This window comes from Zeugodacus cucurbitae, chromosome 4 (genome assembly GCF_028554725.1).
Source record: "Zeugodacus cucurbitae isolate PBARC_wt_2022May chromosome 4, idZeuCucr1.2, whole genome shotgun sequence".
In the NCBI taxonomy this organism is placed as follows: domain Eukaryota; kingdom Metazoa; phylum Arthropoda; class Insecta; order Diptera; family Tephritidae; genus Zeugodacus; species Zeugodacus cucurbitae.
In genome coordinates this window covers 73743777-73766632 of record NC_071669.1, presented here as the reverse complement: position 1 = coordinate 73766632, position 22856 = coordinate 73743777, and the positions used below count along the sequence as shown (strand labels likewise).

Here is a 22856-nt window from a genome sequence, read left to right as displayed (position 1 = left end):
TTTTGTCATAAAACATTCTTTGTAAATTTAAATTTGATTTTTTATAACTTTGTAAATCAAAAATATTAGTGTTAAAGGACCATAAAGTCAATGTCAGAAAACGGTGTAATCCATTTAGCAACGGAACAACCTTAATGTAGCAAAGGTCCTCTGGTTTTGTGTTTCTTGATTATGTAATATTTTTATAATTTTATTGTATTGAATGTTGATTTGTGCAAATTTTTACTTTGATTTACAGATATTTCACGATATGGATCATGTTTCTAAGCTATTTTCCTTTGTTTTTGAAGTACATTGATTGTAGGTTGGTCCTGAATTTATTTTCTCTTATAACGTGCACTTTTTCTAATGAAAGCGAACTTGGCCTAATTTAAATCAAATCAGCCGAAATCTTCTATATACTATATATAACACATATTTAGACTGCATATTCTATTTAGCTACTTTAAGCTAGTTTTAAGCGATAGATTAAATATTCAATACTTGGTGTCTTATTTGAAGAGTTTTTAAATGCTGACTAGATTGGTATGTATGAAAATCATGCCACAATTTTTATACCGAAATATATCTCTTCGGCTTATGCTGGACAACAATAATTCAGCGCTACTAAAGACTGAAAGTATTTTTTTCATAAAACGAAAGTGATTCCAATACATATTTGTGCGTGAATAACGGTATTCCATAATTTTTAACCGTTTGAAGGTTAGGAGCTATTTTGTGAAAAATCAATTTCAGGGCGTGGTTTCCTCTATTGGATGAAGACATTATGGTGTATAACCAAATCTTATGTTTAGATTCAAATTCTTCACTAGTCTATCTTTGCCAATATCGATATATAATTGTGTAGTTTGTGATTATGTATTCTCCGTAATATAAATGCATACATTTTTGATTTCTGACTTCATATAGCATAGGAATAGATTATACTCGTATGTGTGAAAGGTTATGCTACGACATTAATACTAATTTTGATAACTTGTTATTGTGAAGAGTATTCTTCTTTATAGTATATGGGCGCAACCATTATGTACTAATAATAATTCGGTTTTGCTTATGAAGTTTACCAAATAAGTGAAAAACGCTTCTTCTTTGGTACATGATTAACGCTGATTTTTCGCAATTTTTCTGGTGCAACACCTTTGCGTGGTTTAAAGAGATTTACCTGCAAGCCCACTTTGATCTTTTTGGTGAGTGCACCCTGCGGGAAAACGGCCTGCACTTGTGGCACCACTGTGCTGGACACCATGCCGCCCTCGGGTCCGATGGCATGCACCTCTTGGCGTATGCGTGAAACCACAGCAAAGTATTGTGGGAAGTCATAGGTAACAAATCGGCATACATGATTGCCACCTTGCTCCTCAAGTTGTGCTATTTCTAGAAATAACAAACAAATTAACAACAATTGAATACGTTTGCCTTCATAAGTTTGCCGATGTTTACCTTCGGGCTCAAAACATTGTTGGAGCACATCGTGCATGATCTCTTCGGAATTGTCGATTGTGTGTTCTCGCCAGGTTTCGCCATTATCTGAACGCAATATGATGATTTCACGTTCTTTGCCGCGGAGCGATGCGAAATGTGGTACTTCCATGATTACGGGACCAATAAACTTGGTGGACACAGGACCCAACTCCAACACACGGCTGGCCAAAGCTTCGCCCTCCATTAGCTGCGGAGGATGCATGGTGCGTTGGGGTTTCACATAACGGCAAGTCACACGCGTCGGCTGGCAAGTGGAGCGCGAGGGTATAATCATGCGCACGCCACTGTGACGGCAGCCACGCATGGCGCCTCCACGTGCATCCACCAGAAACGATACAAGGAAACTGTAAGATAAACGAAAATGTTGATGTTCAGAAAACGTTATAAATTGCGAAGAATTCGCACTACACCAATTACACCTATCAGACAAATCCAATTGAATGTTGTACGATATAATGAACTAAAACGATGTTTGGTTTACCTTTTCCACGAAAGCTTTCGGCTGCTTGTAAATAGAGTTTCATAAGTGAATTATTTGTTTTACGATTTTTCGATCTTTTGAAACTCACCCCATATGCTTTTGTTCGTCATTTAAGCCGTTGCCCATATAAATACCGTCCACAAATGATTTCCCAACACCATGCACTTGAGCTTTGTGTGGACTTATAAGCTCCTCTGCGATGGCCTGCTGTTGCGACGGAGCTCCGACCCCACCAGCATACTCAGCGCTGTGGGTCATCATGCGATTGGAGTCGATGCGTTCATCACGTGTCACATCGATTGGCAAGGAGTCATCGCCTAAGGATTTCATTTCATCAACTGTCAAATAACGGTAAGGCTGATCGGATAACATATTATCTTCGCCTGGTGATGGTTGGTATGTAGTGGTAAGTTGACGTTTGAGTTTTAATATTGTATTTAATTGGCATTCCATTATAATCCGATTTTTTCGATTTGGTTATTGCAGTTCAATTGCGGTGTCGGAGCGAAAAGTGCAAAAAAATTGAAGAATTTGAAGAAACATAAATAAATATATGCAAATAATTCCTTTCGATTTGAATGATAAACACACATGCATAATCAATAATCTGTCGGATTAAATATGAAAGCTGATAACACATTTGCAGTAAAATTAAAAAGAAACTCAACTGAGGATTATGTAAATATAAAATGCTCACATATATGTATGTATGTTCTTTTTTATACAAATGCAAATGTTTCCTCTATGTACAGGTATTGATTTGATTGAAATGAACGCACACAGAAATGGTGATAACGGATAATTAACAGGAATAGAGTCCTATAAAAGCCATTTCGAAGTAAGTAAACCAATTTGTAATAAGATTTTCTCTGTCTTTTACACGTAATATTTCCAATTTTATACAAGTGATCTTATCTATATACACATTTCAGTTTTGGGAGCAAATTGTTGCAGAAACCCAATCATTTTTACTTGTATTCAGGAATACGTACTTAAGTATGTGTTCAGATATTTCCCAGTTTTTATACTCTCTCAATATGTTGCACATTTGAATTGAAAAATAAATTTGAAACATAATTTCGTGTGTGTGTGTGTGTTTCAGTGTATCGTATATCTCATGTACGAGTATATTTATTTACATGAATAAGACTATGTAGAATATTTTTTTTTTTCATTTACAACAACACCAAGATTCGTTTAATTTATACATGGAGATTATTATACTGTAAAAACATTGATTAAGATGAATATTACATATATGTACATGTACATAGTACTAGGGTGACACTTGCATACATTATTGATATACAGTAGTTTTCCGAAATAACGAACACATTAATTGTCAGGCCTGTTCGTTATATCGAATTTTTCGTTAATTCGAGTACTCACTTAGAAGTATGGTTTTCAATAAAAATGAGTTAAATATCCGTAAATTGCAGTTTAATAAATTATTTTATTAATTATTTGTTAAAAAATAAAAAAAAAACATAAAAACAATTGAAATCCATTAAATTCTTCCAATATTGAGCAATTCTGACACTTATACTTATATTTGGTGCTGACCAATAATTTTAAGCTTTTTTAAAAATTCATCATATTTCAATTCGCACATTTTCTTTTTAAATTTTTTCAAGTTTCATTTTTAATTCTGGTCGAAGTTATTTGATTTTTTTCTCTTTCTTCGTATGTCTTCTTCATTTTGTTCGTTAAACCGAGTACTTACAAATCCCCGATGTTCGTTATTTAAATGTAACAAATTTGCTTGTTCGTTATAAGCGGTTTTCGTTAAAACGAATATTCGTTATTTCGGAAAACTACTGTATTTAATCAACCAGCTAAAGAGTACTCCTAAAAACATTACTATTAATATTGTCATCGCCAAGTTCATATACCAGTCAAGCTGAAAAGCTCGTATGTTTGTACATCATCCGATTATATATTTGTTTTATACATAATTAAACGCAAAATTCAAAAGACATAAGTTATTCAAAAGAGGTTATTGTGAACGAAAACCTCGAGAGCTCTTGCAAAAGGGTTTTGGATGACCAGTATATAATGCTTATAAAGATCGCTTTTACTTTGAAATTGGTATTTGGATATTATTATATTATTATTATCATTATGGGAACGTTTGAAGTCCCAAATCGCAGACAAAATTGTTTCATCTGGATACCCTGACATAAACCGATGAAAATTATATTCAAACCAACTACATTAAATTATTTAAAAATTGCTTCCGCATTCACCATATTCTTCGGATCTGAAGCCAAGCGATCTTTTCTTATCGCAAACCTGGCTGAAAACGAATCCAACGACATTAATCAGATAATTGCCATTCCCATTGCCATAAAATTGTATTTTTCTTTTGGAAATAACGAACTTTTCAGCTTGAAAGGCGTTTATTTTTTGGCACTATGTTTCTTAGTTTCAATATAATCGTAGGTATTTATTATTCATTTTTGAGCACCCTAGTACCAGCACCTCAAGACATTTAATAAGAAGGTGTATCATAAGAACTTTCGTGTATGCGAGTAGTCTATGTACATATGTATATCCCCCGTAAAGTGTGAAAGGTGGTCTAAAAATTTTGACATGTTACTAGTTATTTTCAAACATAAACCGATTGCTTTAAGCGAGCTTTTCACCAAAATGCAAGCTTCAATGGAAACACTGCCACACACACACACTTTATAAGGAACTTCTCTTTGAAAGGGTTGTTTAAGGAAAACGAATACGAATACGAATACGAATACGAGTATGTTTGCTTAATTCACTGTAGTTTTTCAATACTGCTAATAAGTGTAAAGCTCAGTGTATGAGACTTACTAGACATAAAGAACGCTTCGCCCTGGTAATACGGAAGGTAAACGTGGTCTTCATTCGTATTTTGATCACCCTTAATGCCGTAACAAGGATCCCAATCGTTTGTGTCACCTGAGACACAGTTGTTGTACAAAAAATATATATGTATTTAATGTTTAGAACTGTAAATTTTAGATATGTACATTTGTCAAGTTCATGTTTGTTTCGGATATTATATCCTCATTATACGGATAGGTTAAGATACAATGGATAAAGTAAGATTTTTTAACTGCGTGTCTTATTTGTGGAGTGCTTCGCATTGTGTTCTTCGAGTAGCATGTCAAAGTTTCCATACCGGTATTGCATACGAGTATTTGAGGTCTAACATACTCAATATAGATCTGGACTAACAATTGAATGCATGATTTAGTGTGTTGTAAAGCGATTGTTTCTCTATGCGTATGTTGAAATGAAATATAAAGGGTGCTTTTATGTGACACACGAGATGTGGAACCAAGCAAAATTTTCAAATGTAAATGAAGTCTCATACGCTCGTACAAATGTTCATACATATGTACAAAATACAAAATATTCTTTTTAAAGTCGTCTTTATACATACCGCCTTCTTCTTCCGAATCGGACATGAATGACTCGTGCATTGCCTCCGGTGCAACAACGCGATACTTCTCATCGGTTTGAGTTTGTGCTGCGGCATCCGGCTCATTCGTAATCGACTTTAACGAGTCCAAAACGCTTATGTAACCCAATTTGCGTGCAATATGCAACGGAGTCTGTCCATTGACCGTCTGAGCGTTGGCGTTGGCCTTATGCTCCAGCAGTAGATTTACGATGTGGCAATGTCCTTGCTGAGCAGTTTGATGTAGTGGCGTATAACCGATGGATGTGGCCGCGTCTACATTAGCGCCATGATGCAACAAAAAGCGGACCATATTCGCCTGACCGAAATGAGCGGCCACATGCAGCGGTGTATAGCCGGCCTTGGTGGCCATGTCGATGTTGGCGCCATTGCGTTGCAAGATTTCGGCAACATTCACGTTGTCTTCTTGAGCACACAAATGCATTGGAGTTAAGCCGTTCTTAGCCGGATGATTTACACCGGCCTTGTGCTCGATTAGCAAATTCGATATCTCAGCATGACCCTCCTGTGAATATAAATTATTTTTATTAGAGAAAACTATTACAATTATGCGTGGAAAGTTGAGCCATGATGATGATGTTGTTACTCACTTGACAGCTCAAATGTAAGGGGGTGAAACCAGCTTTGCTCTCGGCATTCGCCTGGGCGCCGTACTCCAAGAGCGTTGTGGCAATGTCCATTTGATTTTTACGTGCCGCAATATGTAACGGTGTGTGTCCATTTTTGGCTGTAGCATGTGGGCTAGCGCCCTTCTCCAGCAACAATAAAGCGACCTTCTGGTTGTCGTAGTGACAGGCCACATGCAATGGCGTGACGCCATTCTTTCCCTGTGCGTCCACATCCGCCTCCTTTTGCAACAACAATTGGGCAACCTTGATGTGACCATATTTGGCGGTCAAATGCAATGGTGTGAAGCCCTTCTTCGTAGCAGCATCCAAAGCTGCACCATTCTCGATTAGAACGGCAGCAACCTGAGGGAATTAAAATTTTAAATGTTCCTGTATATACATATGTACGTGTGCGCTTAAAGGGTGATAAAGAATTGCTAAAGAAATAATACAAAATGAAAATTAGTTTCTTCATAATTTATTAAACATTGTATTGAGGCAACAAAAAAATCATAACATTTCAATCATAACAACATATATTAAACCAACTTGTACCAAACATAACAAAAATAATACAATTAACAAAATATAATTTTAAAGGACTTACGAAATATCAAAGAAAGAACAATAAAACTTAAATACAAGAGTTTTCAATGTCCACTGAAGTGAAAAAATGGTTTTAACAAATAAATTTTTATAAATATTTTAAATATTAAACCAATGTAAAAAACAGTTCTTACAATTTTTAGAAAAGATTTTGTGAAAAAAAAATTCATTTTTAACTTATTAATAGAAATACTGGAAACACACAATTCAAGTTGAGTTTATATAAAATTTAGAAAATAAATATATAAAAATGTTCGTATCCAACCGAATCCACTGGTGTAGCTGCGCTCTCAACTAACTCTGTGCGACAGAGCAGTCGATTTTGCAACATAAAAGTAATAACAATAACAAGAACTTAGGTAACATTAAACTAAAAACAAACTTAAGCATAGGCGTACATAAAATGAGCGAAAGAACTAAACAAGAAATCATAGATCAAATGAAATACTCCTGGTGACGTATCCAAAACAATTGCATCAAATACACCGTGTCAATGTGGTCCACAATTTTTTTGGCAATCAATTGCTTTACCTCATCCTGACCCTCCTTGGCCGCAATATGCAATGCCGTGTACATATCCTTGGTGGTGGCATCCACTTGAGCGCCATGCTGCAGCAGTAGCATGACAATGTCCACGTTGCCGAGACGCGAGGCGATGTGCAACGGCGTTTGCTGTTCACGTGCACGTGCATCCACTTGAGCGCCATTGCGCAACAAAATGCGAATAATATCAGTCTGTAAAGGCGAGTAAGCATTTTCAATTAGCATCGCAGTTGCACAGTTGCCCTGTTTCCATCCTAGCAAGACTTACCTGATTTGCTCGTGCGGCCAAATGGAGTGGGGTCTCTCCGCGCACGGTCGGCACGTCTGGACTGGCGTCATGTTGCAGCAAGTAGATGACGATGTTCATGCAGCCCATGAAAGCGGCTACGTGCAGCGGCGTCAACCCGCTTTCCGTAGTGGCACTAATGCTGGCGCCGTGACGCAGCAGCAACTCCACCACCTTTATACGATTCTTCTTGCAAGCAATGTGCAGCGGCGTGAAACCATTGAGTGCACGTGCATTGGCGTCGGCATTGCGATCGAGCAATAGCTTAGCGACACGCACATGTCCACAATGCGCTGCCACATGCAGCGCCGTCAAGTAGTCCACGGTGACCTCGTCGACGGGTGCACGATGGTAAAGCAGAATGCGTGCGGCATCTACGTGCTCACCCTGTGCGGCCATATGCAGCGGTGCAAGACCGTTCTTTGTTTTAGCGCTAATCGGGGCACCGCGCTCCAACAGCATGTCGACAACTTGCTCGTGCCCGGAACGAGCCGCACAATGTAACGGGGTTAGGCCATCGCGTGTTTTGGCCTCTATGTTAGCACCCTTCTCCAGCAGTAAGGAAACCATGTTGGTTTTACCCCATTTGGCGGCAACATGCAACGGACTGATATTGTGCTTGGCGGCGAAATTAACGTCGGCACCCTTCTGAATGAGTAAGGTGGCGATGGCTTGATTGCCATAGTGGGAAGCAATGTGCAGTGGTGTAAAGCCAGATTTGGAAGTCACATCAGGATTGTGGTCATTCTGTAAGAGTAGGTCGGAACACAACAGAGAGATTCGCACATTAGCGAACGCAACGATTTCATATTGAGCGTATACTCACATCGAGAAGTAGTGTGGCGGCCTTCACGTCGTCTTTCTTGGCAGCAATGTGCAGTGCAGGCAAGCGCACCTTGCCGCGTGTATCGCTCTCCAAGAGCACCGCGACGACTTTATCATGTCCTTGCTGCATGGCTACTGCCAACGGTGTGAACCCATCCTCGGTGGCCAAGCTTTGATTGGCGCCGTTGGCCAGTAGTAGCTTCACAACGGAATCGTGATTCTCTTGCGCTGCCATGTAGAGTGGCGTGAAGCCGTTCTGCGATTGTACATTCACGGCGGCATTGTGCTCCAGCAGGAGTTTCACCACCTCTTCCTGTCCGGCCAGTGAGGCAATGTGTAAAGCTGTGTTGCCCTTCTTCGTTGCACTGTCAACAATGGCGCCACGTTTCAACAGCTCGGAGACAACATGCGTATGTCCGTCCTTCGAAGCCAAATGCAGTGCATTCAAGCCATTCTAAATGCCCGGCCATAGAAAATGATTTTAATTAGAAACTTACGAAATTACGAATTACGAATTAGAATATATACTTACAGCGTTGCTGGTGTTAATATCAATATTGTTTTTTAAATGTTCCAAAACTCGTTCTAAATTTCCAGCTCTGGCAGCTCGTAGAAATGACGTGTTTCCATCGCCCTGCAACAAAAATAACACAAGTCACGGAGTGAGTATTGAGGATTTTATGCGGAATTATTCATTAAATTAAAATACAGTGAAACTGCTCTAACTCGAATCACCATAATCCACAAAAAACTTCGAGTTAGAGAGATTTCGAGTTATAGAAGTTCGAGTTATGGAAGGAAATTTGTATGAAATTTGATTTCTAAACGCTATTGCCAATTGAAAAGTTCGAGTTATGGCGATCTTCGACTGTACAGTTCCTCTGAACTTTCAAAAGAGTGACGTAAACATAATGTCTTCTGCCGTTGGCGACCGCTCCATCTATAAACATGTTAATTGTTGAATATTGCTTTTAATATGAAATACCTTTGATCGATGGCATGAGTATTGGTTCAAAAGGAACGAGGTATACATTTATAAAATGTTCGATGGCAGCAGAGCACTCAGATCTTGATAAAAGATTTGAATCGAAACTATTCCACAAAAGCGTGCTTTATTATTGTATTCAAAGAATAGAAGTAGATGTGCCTATGACAACCCCCCATTATTTAGCAGAGCATAATACAATGAACAATGCACTCCCCCAACACCTGCAAGAAAGCAAAAGAAATGGTCATTCAACTGGCACAGGTGCATTAGAGGCTACCGGTTGCCACTCAACCACTCACTCCACCATCCAACAACTAACAAATTATGCACGAGTGCACGGCTGCAATGTCAAGCTGAAGTGCGCACTTAAATATATGCAAACAGCTGTCAGCAAGTGCATACAACGTATATAAATACACTTTCACATATGAAATACATCTTATATATGTACATATGTATTCATGAGTGTGTGTGTGTGCATTATAAAAGTTGTTTACTAGACATTTGTTTACAAACTTGAGGGGGTTGAAAGGTGAGCATGCACTTAGAAAGCGAAAACACTCCGAGTTCGAAAGAGCGTTCATGCTCGAAAATGGCGTCATCATTTCGAAAGCAAGAGAACTTCGAAAGCGAAATTTCGAACATGCGCTCTCCACTCCTTTACTGCTCATTTCTTCCTTTTTGGTATTTTTGCTTCCGGCTGGAAATGAAGTGAGTGCTCAGCAATAACGGGCAGACAGTGATTTTTTTGCATTGTCCTCTGTGTTTACCCAGTACATATTGTGTGCACGCATTCTATGCACTGAAAGGAATCATCCCTGTGGGCATGTTGTAGAAATGCATGGCAGTTTTCATTAAAAGAACACCTCTTTTGTAATAGAAATATGAAAGAACTTAATACCGGAAGTAATCTAACATTTTAATAATATTTACTTAAGTTAATGAGCATGCTTGGCGAAGTTAAGAAGCTAGGAAGCAATTGTGAATATTAACGGTGTTTGCCTTAACTTCTTTACAAAGAAAGTAGCTTTTAGCAAATTAAAAGGTTTATTTTGACAAAATACATACATATGTAGATATTAATTATTATTACCCGCAGATATATGGACATAACAGGACAGTCATTAATAATTTATTTTTTCAATCTTTAAGGTTATAATTAAAATATAAATTAAAGAAAATAGTTTTCGAATATTTTATTTTGTTATTGTTATTTTTTAATTAGACAAATCCTAAATATATTGAAATTAATAAAAAAAATCAATTTAGAATTTAAATTTATTTAAATATTATACTTAACTAATTGAGCATTTCTCTAGAGCTGCTGTCAGAGATTGTAGATTTATAGATTTATATGCTCGAATTGTAAAAGCGAAAATTTCAAATTGAAATCAATTGCATTATTTTTACAAAATATGACGGTAATCGGTAAGGTTTATTTGATTTATATTTATCTTAAACCTTAAGTATTTCTGTGGAAACGAAATTTCATTAGCTGTTGTTTGTAGAGAAATTGCCAATAAATTGACCTATTCCATTAATTCATTAAATATTTCAAAAAAAATTATAATTACATAAATAAATTCGAATTTGCTGCGAAATGCACTCAAGCACCTGTCTTCATAGGCATATACACGTACGTGCATTTATGAGTCAAATTAAGTAATATAGATCACTTTTAAATTGTCCAAAAGCTTTCCAAAATTTATGGCGTATGACTCATTCAGCTGAAAAGTGTGCACAATAATAACAATAAACAGGACATGGGGGTACCGTTAATATGCAAAAACAGTGTCAGTGCATATCTCGAAATTGGGTTAATCTAAAAATAAAATGAATGTTGGATACGTTCAACCAAACGCGCAAACACGCACATCAGTCATACTGCCATAGTGCCGTGTCACACCAAAGCCGCGCCCAAAGCAAAATTATCTCATTAATGCACGCACAACAAATACACACTTGAATAATATTTCAAAAAGAAACGCGTTCCCCTGATAGTAACCGCTAGCTGAATTGTATCATATGTTTGCATATGAAGCTAGAGGTCCTGCAATGAATTACCATTTTAATCACTTGACAATTTTCACACAATTACACTACTATCACCTGCACTGCTCCCTCAGCACTTCAAAGTTCGCTACTCATGCGATAGTCGGCGCAGAGTAGAATAGGAAAATCGATGAAATTTTCACCACCTCATATGGGTGGGTCCCGATGAAAATTTCTTGCATTTTTCAAAGTAAAATTTCATTTTCTTCATCTGATCCATTGAGATATTGAATAAATTTGCCAATTCCTTGCAAATAATGTATAATTTGGTTGCGAAAGTGGTATTATTCAATGCAACTATGAAAAATCGATATTTTCAAAGATGGACGCCAATATGGCTGCCGCATAATTGAACAACCAAATCGTGAATTTTCACTGAATTATAGAACTTTTCATATAAAAATCATATTAGAAATATTGAAATTTACCTGGGTTCCATTTTCAGTGACCATTTTGTAGAAAATCTAAATTATTTGAACGTTTAACAGGCAAATTTCTTCACTTTAAATTTATGTAGTATAGAGAAATTGTGTAAGTCGATGTCGTCACTGCTTAGTCATAGCTTTCATTTCTTTTCCTGGTTTGAAATTTTCATTTATGTGCACGATAATTTATAAAAACTTATTGAAAGTGACCTTTTAAAGGCTTTGCAGTATTATTTTCATTAAATTTATTACTTAAAATACTTTAAAATTCGTTTTTAATATTATATATATATATATTTGTGTGTATATTATATTTATGTATATCTATAGTGGATAGCTTTTTCACTTAGACGCTGATGTTAAGAAGAATTTTTGCTTCCGATTTCTTGAAAATTTTACTCTAGACTGGATGTGACCGCAACTTCAGCGTATCCTAGTAGCTGGCTACCAAGTTGTCGACTCAGGATGTTCGAAGGACCTGCGCACTGCATATTCGAAACGAGCGCTTTCGAAGTCACACATTGGGAGTGTGCGAGCGCACTTCGAAGAATTACAGAGAGCGTAGCAATCAACAGCTACGACGAGAGAGTGCGAGTACAATCGCCGGTCGCGTGCCAAACAATGAGTTTTAACACGTGCATCTGTTATTGTTTTGATTAGTTGCCGGTTGTCTCGTATATATTTTGCCTTCATATAGTATCATCTATATGTATAGTATACGGAATTGAAAATAAATATTTACGTGCCTACAAGTGTACGAGTGTGTGTGACTTTAGCTCGCACATGCGCAACACAACTTTGATTAAGACACTTTAATATCTTCGGCACAACATTTTAGCATTTCACACAGTCGTTTTGAAATCCATATTTGCCGATAATTTTGGTGTATTCTTAATTTTTTCGATGATTCATTGCACAGCCTCTACAAAACACATACTTATGTACATATGTGCATTCTTTAGAACAGACAGTTTTTAATTAAGCATAATTCAAAAATAAAAATAAAATAAATAAATATGTTAACGGTTATATTTATAAAGTACAAAGCAATGACAAAATGAATTAAAAATCGTATGTTTTTTTCGATGGCTATTTAACAATTTGAGATTCAAAAACTAAGAAATGAATACTTCAAGTTTTAATTCGATGGCGATCGGTGGATGACCTTTGACAGATTTTTGCAGTTACGAAATAAGCGTATGCACTTTTGGAAGTACATATTTATATATAAATATGTCTGTGTTTCATGCGCTAATATACTCAAGATCAAACAAATAGCATCGAAAACACAAATCCAAAATGGCATGTACATGAATACAATGCATATGTATGTATTTGCATGTATTGTATTACATTGTGCATAAATTGAATTGCATTTCCGTGACACATAACATAAAATGTTTCGCTACGTACCGCAAAGCCAAGCCAAGTCAAGCAAAGCGTGAAACACACGCACCGGACACAGGTCACGTTTTATTCGCAAAATATTCCAATTTCAAATGCATTTCGGCTTCACCCCAGTCAACACATGCGCCCTCTTTTGCAGAGGAGGGTTGTTTCAGCCCCCAACTCGCGCTTTCATTGTTGATAAACTGCACTTCATACACTTGGTACACATAGCTAATCGCAACGACGCCTACGTATGCACATACATACATATGTACGGAAGTGTGTATGAATGTATGTAATGTGTGAAATTTCTTTATTTGAGAGTCTCATTCACTTACGACTCTTAAACGAAACATAAGCATTCAGCTCTAGAACCAATGAACTGTTATTAGATATACGAAATATAACTAATTTCCGTTGGAGTTTCATGTTGTCAACCTAAAACTAATGCTTTCACAACTGATACATTTACAATAAAAATCTAGATTTTATTTCAAATTACGTTGATACTCTGGATCCTATTGAACAGAAAGAAAAGTCCAATGACAAGTAAGAGGGACTGAATGCAGAAATCAAATTAACCAAATCTAAAGACTTAAGAAAAAGTAAGTAAAAAAAAGATTGATTCCTTGAATCCGATCGTTCAGTTTGTATGGCAGCTATATGATATAGTGGTCCGATATCGGCAGTTCCGAGCAGATTTTTGAAGAAAAAATAACATCTGCAAAATTTCAAAACGATATCTTAAAAACTGAAGGACTAGTTCGTATATATGCAGACAGACAGACAGACGGACATGGCTAAATCGGCTCAGTTCAACATACTGATCAGTTATATATATACTTTACAGGGCCTTCCTTCTGGGTGTTACAAACTTCGTGACAAACTTAATATATGTATAAAAAAAACCATATTTTTGCCAGGATATTTTTGATATAAAGCTTCCAGCTTGGCAGTTAGGTTAGGTTATGTGGTTGTCGAAACGACGCACCTAGGCCTTTTGGAGGCCCATTGTGACACCACTGGGACTAAGATCCCTCACACTATAGGGTCATCTTTGAACCACCCTGTGGTCTTAATAAAGTGAAAAAGTTCACATAATTTGATATGAGCAACTTCACCCACATCCTCGAGAAAACCGCGTCCAATAGTCGCAATTATTTTCCTATACAGAGCCTTACATCCACATAGAAGGTGTGTAATCGTTTCTTCCTCTTCTTCTTCCTGGCAGCTTCTGCAATAATCGTTACTAAGTAACCCCAGCCTGCTGGCATGTCTACCAATCAGACAGTGTCCCGTTAACACCCCTACAAGGGTTCTTGTGTCATTCCTATTAAATTTCAGTAAACGACAAGTGCGGCTCTTACTCCATTCAGGCCATGTTTGTCTACTTACGGAACAAGTCGTCCATTGTGATTCAGCCATATCAACAGCATGTTTATCTATTAGGTAACTGCACGTTGCCAGAGGCATATAAATTCCCTTTTTATTAGCATCTAACTGCAATGTTGTGCCCAATCTGGCTAATTCATCTGCTACACAGTTTCCAGGAATGTCACTATGTCTTGGGACCCATTGCAGGTGTATCGTGAAATATGATGTCATTGCTATTAGTAAATCCAAACACTCTTTCACTATCTTCGATGATATTCTATGCGTCTTTAGTGATTTTAAAGCCGCTTGACTATCCGAAAATATGAATATGTGCTTAGTCGTTAGCACTCTTACAAAAACGAGAAGGCTTTCTTTAATTGCAGAGATCTCTGCTTGGAAAACACTGCAGTGATCCGGTAATCGGAAAGCGATTCTGGTATCCAGTTTCTCTGAAAATACCCCGCCTCCTACTCGTTTGTCCAGTTTTGAACCATCTGTATAGATACTTATCCCAGAATATTTGTCCACTTTTCCCATTTCCCACTCCTCTCTAGAGGGGAAGGATATGTGTAGGTCCGAGTTTAGATTCATTTCTATAGGATTTCGAAAGTCCGTACTATTCGGTATAAATGGGAACTTGCCGAGTATACTGGAATGTCCCCTATTACAGTTTTGCAGTAGCGACGATTCTCTCAGCCTTAGTGCCGATTTCGCCGCCTGTTGTTTGCAAAATAGATCTATAGGCAGTAAATACAGAATCGCATCTAATGCCTGGCTCGGCGTTGTTCTGAGAGCTCCACTGATACATATACATGCAGCTCTTTGTAAACTTACCATACGCTTTACTGCGTACTTCTTGTCAATTATTGGCCACCAGACCAGTATCCCATATGTCATTATCGGTCTAACTACAGCTGTGTAGAGCCAATGTGATACGCGGGGAGTTAATCCCCATTTTGGTCCAACCATTCTTTTGCAAGTGTATAGTGCCAAAGCTGCCTTCTTTACCCTGGCCTCCAAGTTTGGTTTCCATAACAGCTTCCTGTCTAAAATAAGTCCCAGGTAGCTTGCCTTTTCATTTATTGGTAGCGAGGTGCCGTTTATTGAAGGTGGTGTGAACTCTGGAATCTTGTGTTTCCTTGTAAACATCACTACTTCAGTTTTGGTTGCATTTAGCTTGGCAGTTAGAAAAGGTATAGTCCAATTTCGAATATTCTTTAGATGACTACATTTTAGAAGCACGCTATTTGCTATGTTTATTCCCATTAACATACTTAATGGAAAGTAGACGTAGATGAAATAATATGGCAGTTGTCTACCATTTCTTAAGCATACTAAGCTTAAGCCAATTCGGCCTCTAATTTATTTATAGAAAATTCGTTTGCTACTGTTCTACTAAAACTTTTACAGAAACCGTGTTAATAAAAGAAACAGTTGGATGCTAATGGAAGCACTTGTAAGGTATATTCTACTATTTTTACTTTTCATTTTAAACTTTTTTTTAACCAAGGAAAATAATAATTATTGATAAATAATTGTGTCAGCGTTAGTTGTTTTGGATTTTCGCCCTTTATGAACACAACTGTAAATTATTAAACTTATAAAAGTCAATAACATCCATCAATAATATACGCTGGGGACAGCAATTTCACCTCACATTCAAATATTATATGTGAACTTATCTGTAACTCGTCCGTGCATATCTTTATTTATAGTACGAAATATGCACCAGTAAGAGCGCCAAATATTGCAATCTAACAAAGAACCCAGCTCTTGTTCAGATTTTCCAACAGGGTCTGCAAAACAACACAACTAGTTGTAGTTGTAGTTGTTTAATGCAAAAATTGTTGTATACACAAGATTTTACTGCAGACATTTCAGACCAAAGCAACATAAATATATATATGTATATATGTATATAGTTGTATGAAGCAAATTACATAAATTTCCTCAAATAATACAACTTATTCATTCCGACTACAATTCACCAAGCAATTAAAATAGAATTACCGCCTTAGAGTGCAAATGGCAGAACTAGTTCACCAGCTCGCTCGTTGTCGGGCCAATGCATATTAATCAATTTGCATGTAATTGCTATCGTTTTTCATAATTTATATACAATATTTTGCATACGCGAGTACATAGAGCCAACTTCACTTCACTTCACTCCACTTCACTTACACCCAAACTTTGTAGCGATGGAAAGCGCTTCTTCAGTGACAGCATTTTGCTCGGTTTTCTTTGCAGTTGGTTGGGTAACTGTTAATCAATAATGTTAATTAATAGTGTCGCGAGTTCATTAAATACGGCTTTTCACATCATAATTTTATCCACGAGCAGGCGGTGGCAAAACAACTTGTATACTGCAGAGGAAAATGAAATCCATTTTGTAGTTTCCGAAGAGGCATGTGGATACCGTTGCGCCGAGGAATTTCTCGACGAGATTGCTTGTTTGCTAAGCATTTATGTTGTTTCGAGCAGAATTAGCAGAATTTTGAAAACAATATCAATCTATTTTTAAATATTCTTTTACAAAACTTCTCAGAGAGTGATATTTATATTGGCTTGTGCTCTCGATTTTAGTTCGGTCGTTTCATTGTGGATCGTAGTGTGGATTGCAGACACAGTTGTTTGAATGAGCGTTCTGAGTTGTCTAAATAGATTGTTTGGGTTATAGTTATACAAAAATCGAATTCAACTCCAACGAACACCTGTACTGAGTATTTTTTTTAATTAATGGGAAGTGATTATCTCTTCCCCGCTAACATGAATACAGAACATGTTCCAATTTGAAGACACACTACATATTTTGATAGAGATATTTTTTGTAATATTGTAATCCATACCCAATGTCGTCTTAGATGTGTGCGTTTGGGGGTTGTCACATAGAGATTGTAGCATAAATACCGAGCTAGTCCTACGTCATAGTGGTGGAGGACGGAGAAATGAAAATGTGAAATTTAAAACTCACTTTAACAAATCGACTCGGTAGATATGTACATGCATACATTCCTTAATATATCATCAGCGATTAGTAATGCCCCCATCCTTTAACCCAAATACAGTATGACTTTAGCTGCCAATGTGGCGACAACTTTCCAAATACAACATTTAAATCTTGTCTGCGCAACATCTTTGTCTCATTTTGGATTACGTCACTCTTTGTACATCTACTCTATATATAGTACCTATACACGCATCATCCAAGGGACATGGTAGAGTCACCTTAAAGCCATCCGGTATACGTAGTATATCATGTACATCTACACAATAACAACTTCATATATCTAGGTACTATATGTAAATCATGTTTGTTGAGATGTTGTTTCATATCGATTCTATTTAGTAACCATCCTAGGCCAATTGGGCATCTAAATATTGACATGAGCACCTGATTAACTGTAAATAAGCTATTAAGGATACCCTCGCTCGCTCTCTCTCTCCTTCGTCTACATTACTTAATCATCTCTGAAAATATCCGCACATTAAGTGTGGCATGTATAAATATTTTGATGAGACCACAAAGGGTCTATTTTGATGTTTTATGTTGATAGCACACTCATACGTACTCATAGATACATATATAATATGTACATTCGTATGTATAGTCAATAGCTGTTAGGTTAACATGTATGTATGTATTGTATGTATGTACTTACAGAGCTGTGATGTCCGAAGTGCTCATGTTTGGCTCCATGTTTGCCCACGTGATAATGGTGTGTTGGTGCGCCACTTGGCGGCGACGACAGTTGCGACGGTGGGCTGTGGTGGTGGTTGTGATGTTGTTGTTCCTGATGCTGCTGATGATGCGAGTGCTGGTGATGGTTGTGCGATGTTGGTGGCGACGGCATATTGTGGCCGCTGTGAGGCAGATGAGATGTGTGCTGCATGCCAACCTGATGGCCATGGTGATGCGGTACATGGCCCTGCGAGGCCTCCAGCAACGTCGGTTGTATGTGCGTTACGAATTGTGCCATTTTATATATTTGCGGATTATTTTTTATTTAATAATTTTTATAATATTAAATATTTTATTTAAGTGAGTAATATTTGAATAATAACATCCACTCACTTCACTTTGAGCTTTTTACTTTTTAGATTTTACAGATTTTCAAATACATGTATTCCAGATTTATGGGCGTAAATATAAAATTAAGTTAACATATAGATACGTGCAAGAGCACACACTAAATTTTTGTATCGCACTTTTAAATTCTATTTTTGTAATAGTTCATATATATATATATATATATATATGTACGTATATTTTTTTTAATACAAACTATTTAAGTTTTTTTCAAAAGGGTTTTCGGAATATTTGCTTCACTTCATATTGTAAATTTTATATAAGATCGCTTGGGCATACATATATATATGACAGTGCATATTGTATATATTTGAAATATTTTTATTTTTGCAACTTTTCAAAAACACATCTAACCACTCACAATTTGCCATCCATATTTGCACTCTTCGTGTTAAACTTTAAAATTTCAATGCTTTGGATTATTCGATTAGATAACTTTTGCATAAAAATATTTTCACATTTTGTGGGTATACCAAAACTAGATGTGTGTGAGTTTTGGTGTACAACTGGAGTTTTCGCGATGTCAGCCGTCAGGACAACCTTTTGCCAGGAACAATGTCAAACAACTGATACTGCTTTCGTGAAATGTTCTGGCTTTAGCCTTTGCTTTTTGGCATTGCAGGACTTTCCGTGCACAGCACTTCGCATCGCTTCGGCATCGCTATGTACAACATGCGAACGTGTGCGTGCGACAAAGCCCTGGTCGCTTGTTGGTATTGGTGTTAACAGGGCCAACCACCTCGTCACTGACTGGCGCAAAACCAAATACAATCAAAACAAGGAAGCTACAACAACATTAGCGAAACGGGCACACAAAAGAATGCCACCGAAGAAGGCATAACACATTAAATGTGTCCATCATGTTCTGGTCTGGGTTGTGAAAAAAAATATTTCCACGGCTCCCTTTTAAGAGGGTGAGCAAAATAGGGTGTTGCCGCGCTTGCGATGTTGCTAAGATGCTCCACCGAGATGTGAGGCATCTATGTATGTATGTTTGTATATATGTATGTGCATATGTATATATGTACCATATGGATGTTTGTGTGTCAAGATACTTCCGGTTGGCAATTCTTAATATATTTGGCAGGAATTAACTTCCCTCACTTTAGACATAAATACATAGTATATTATTTATTACTATTATATTTCATTAACGATATACATTTTTTGAATATATTTGTAAATAAATTTAAAAATTAAATACATCATAACTTATTACTGTACTGTAGTCTATAAATATTTACATATACATTGTAAGTATTTTAAGTGACAAGTGAATCAACTGTCTCAGCATTGTGTCATCACTACACGTCAATTTCTACGTTAAGTGCGTCCGTAGCGTCGAAACGTAACATTAAAACAGATAAGTATGTAGCTAAACTGTGGTGAAAAGTGTGGAGCGCAAACATGTTATTATTGCGAAGAAAACAAAACAACACATACATTCACATATACATATGTATACGTACGTATGGATGTATCTATGTATGTGGAATTATACAAATGTGTTGATAACAACTGGTCTAAAGAGAGTGTGTACACAGAGCGCACAGTTCCAAAGTCCAAATCCGATGCACTGACTTTCAATAATAAAGCAAGAGTGCTGAGCAAATTTATTTTTATTCGAATTCGCGACGTAGCATAGTCGGGAACAAGCCACCTCACATACAGCACCGTGTTACAGCATACGTACGTTCGTCGGCATTTAGATTTCACTAGGTCTAATTTCTTGCTAATTTGCAACATTTTAATAAATTATATTTGCGCAATCACAAACAGCGATGGCCTTTCTAAATAAGGTAAGAATACGGGTGAATTATGATCAGATTGTTAAGCGAAGATCGGTAGAAGTAAGTAAAACCACTTTTGTAAACCAGCCGAAGAGCAGAATTTTGTGAAATATTTCAAATAAAATTTCGTTTTTAGGACAAGTGTGCGTACATATGAACAAATACATATGTATATGTACGCGAATATAGAAGGGAATGTGGGTGTGTGTGCAATAAAGTGACGTGAGCAAACCAAGCAAGTAGTTGTTGTTTGTTTATTTGTTTGTTTATTTGTTTATATGCGTCAATTCTGTACTTTGACCCCTTCACTTGATAATAACCGCTAACTTATACGAGAATTTGTTGCTTCGAAAGTCTGATTGGGGGCCAACTTGTTTATTAGAGATACCAAACCTTGTGTGAAGGTATGATGATAAATACTTTATACGAGTACAATAAAGAATACACAGATATTGACATACATATGTACACATATGTGTACTATATCTAATCAACACAAAATCAAATAAGAAATTTGTACGTTTATGTATATATGAAGTATAAAGTCAGGGGTACTTGAGTTTAATTTGAAATAATAATAGGAAAACAAATGTCTTTAAGCCACATATAGCCTTAAATAATTATTGTATAAATTCTCAGCATACATTCATATAGATTTAAAAATTTTCGCTCTATTTTATAAATTAAAATTATAAAACGATTCATATCGAAGCACTTTCCAACCCGTACGTACTCATGACAAACAATGGAATTTATATAACCGGTGTGAACGCTAATTTATTCACAAATCTTTGAAATTATTTTATGTTGTTGCGACAGCAATACAGCTTGGATATTAAATTTATATTTATTTATTTTTAGCTCACAGCCACGCCTCTGCGCCAATTGGCATCCCGCAGTTATGGAGCACTTTCTCATGTCTCACCAAATGGACCCTCCTTTGGCATTACCGAAGACCAGAAACAAATGCAGGAGCTTACACGGAAATTTGTGCGCGAGGAAATTATACCGGTGGCGGCTCATCATGACAAAACTGGCGAATACCCATGGGATATTATCAAGAAGGCATGGTCGTTGGGCTTGATGAACAACCATATACCAGCCGATATCGGTGGTATGGATATCGATTGCTACACCAGTTGTCTGATAGCCGAAGAATTGGCATACGGTTGCACCGGTATCATGACAGCCCTAGAAGCGAGTGGTTTGGGTGTAAGTAAATAAGTGACAGTTCATAGTTCTTCTGGTATGATCGATTTTTTATTTATCTACAGCAAACACCAGTTATCATTGGTGGTAACCAAGAACAGAAGAAGAAATATTTAGGTCGCCTATTGGAGGAGCCGATAGTGGCCGCATACGCGGTTACAGAGCCTGGTGCCGGTTCCGACGTTAATGGCATTCGAACGAAAGCTGAGCGCAAAGGCGACGAGTACATTTTAAATGGGCAGAAAATGTGGATCACAAACGGTGGTGTTGCCAATTGGTACTTCGTGTTGGCGCGCACCAATCCCGACCCGAAAGCCCCTGCCTCTAAAGCCTTTACCGGTTTCATTGTCGACCGTGACACACCCGGCCTTACGCCTGGTCGTAAGGAACAAAATATGGGTCAACGCGCGTCTGACACACGCGGCATCACATTCGAAGATGTGCGTGTGCCAAAGGAGAATGTGTTGATTGGTGAAGGTGCCGGTTTCAAAATTGCCATGGGTGAGTACAGGCGACGACTGTCGACGACTATTTTTTCCTATCCAATTAAGTAGATAAAATATTGATTAATATAATGTAATGTTTTTATATCTCTTTAGGTACTTTCGATAAGACACGCCCACCAGTTGCTGCTGGCGCTGTCGGCTTGGCGCAACGTTGCTTAGACGAGGCACTGAAGTACTCAATGGAACGTAAAACGTTCGGCGTGCCAATCGCTTATCATCAAGCTGTACAATTCATGCTCGCCGACATGGCGATCGGAGTGGAAACATCTCGCCTGGCCTACCGCTTGTCCGCATGGGAAGTGGATCAAGGCCGTCGCAACAGCTACTACGCTTCGATAGCCAAGTGCCATGCGGCAGATATGGCGAACAAGATTGCCAGCGATGCAGTACAGATTTTCGGTGGCAACGGCTTCAACACCGAATATCCCGTCGAGAAATTGATGCGCGATGCTAAAATTTACCAAATTTACGAAGGTACATCGCAAATTCAACGTCTGATCATCTCCAGAAATATGTTCGAGGAGGCCAAACAGTCGGCCAAATAAGTTAGGAAATATATTTATTTATATAAAATATGTAATGAAAGATCTAAATGAAATTTATGTAAGTTTTTTACGAACTGCTTGATTGTTACAAGTAATCATATGGAATAAGAAATATACAATTAAAATATATATGTATGTAGGTCAAAAGAAATAAATTATACAATTAAACTTAATTTAAATTTTTATTAGACTCTTTCTTT

The 22856-nt window shown here is 37.2% G+C and overlaps 2 protein-coding genes and 1 long non-coding RNA gene across 21 annotated transcripts in view; 2 read left to right on the top strand and 1 right to left on the bottom strand.

Moving 5' to 3' along the window:
* LOC105210957 (ankyrin-3) overlaps positions 1-19614 on the bottom strand; it is an 89176-nt gene extending 69562 nt beyond the window's left edge. For 3 of the 19 annotated variants that reach the window (XM_054229749.1, XM_054229760.1, XM_054229750.1), the window contains exons 1-12: positions 18179-19453; positions 8824-8925; positions 8293-8745; positions 7449-8213; positions 7169-7372; positions 6014-6394; positions 5385-5928; positions 4790-4897; positions 2052-2346; positions 1964-1984; positions 1441-1826; positions 1163-1374 (exon numbers count right to left, since the gene is read on the bottom strand). In XM_054229749.1, the coding sequence (XP_054085724.1) occupies positions 1163-1374; positions 1441-1826; positions 1964-1984; positions 2052-2346; positions 4790-4897; positions 5385-5928; positions 6014-6394; positions 7169-7372; positions 7449-8213; positions 8293-8745; positions 8824-8925; positions 18179-18496 (3789 nt within the window). In that variant the 5' untranslated portion in view covers positions 18497-19453. Of the gene's footprint in view, positions 1-992; positions 1827-1963; positions 1985-2051; positions 2347-4789; positions 4898-5384; positions 5929-6013; positions 6395-7168; positions 7373-7448; positions 8214-8292; positions 8746-8823; positions 8926-11759; positions 12169-16700; positions 16987-18178 lie in introns of those variants that run through there. The other 16 variants (XM_054229758.1, XM_054229759.1, XM_054229746.1 and 13 more) reach the window with 12 other exon arrangements.
* Positions 1183-18320, top strand: LOC128921630 (uncharacterized). Its single transcript, XR_008471059.1, has 5 exons — positions 1183-1322; positions 1379-2369; positions 2450-2641; positions 2716-2801; positions 18181-18320. It is a non-coding gene; the product is annotated as an uncharacterized LOC128921630 (long non-coding RNA).
* A 604-nt stretch (positions 19615-20218) lies between the features above and the next one.
* On the top strand, positions 20219-22829 carry LOC105210980 (medium-chain specific acyl-CoA dehydrogenase, mitochondrial). The gene is made up of 4 exons (XM_011182205.3): positions 20219-20405; positions 21258-21608; positions 21671-22106; positions 22205-22829. Exons 1-4 carry the CDS (start codon positions 20388-20390, stop codon positions 22654-22656), a joined length of 1257 nt encoding a protein of 418 aa, XP_011180507.1. The 5' UTR covers positions 20219-20387; the 3' UTR covers positions 22657-22829.
* The last annotated feature ends 27 nt before the right edge of the window (positions 22830-22856 follow it).

Coding starts and splice junctions, on each gene's coding strand:
- LOC105210980 (XM_011182205.3), top strand. Junction 21,609..21,670: donor TAGAAGCGAGTGGTTTGGGT/GTAAGTAAATAA, acceptor ATTTATCTACAG/CAAACACCAGTTATCATTGG. Junction 22,107..22,204: donor CGGTTTCAAAATTGCCATGG/GTGAGTACAGGC, acceptor ATATCTCTTTAG/GTACTTTCGATAAGACACGC.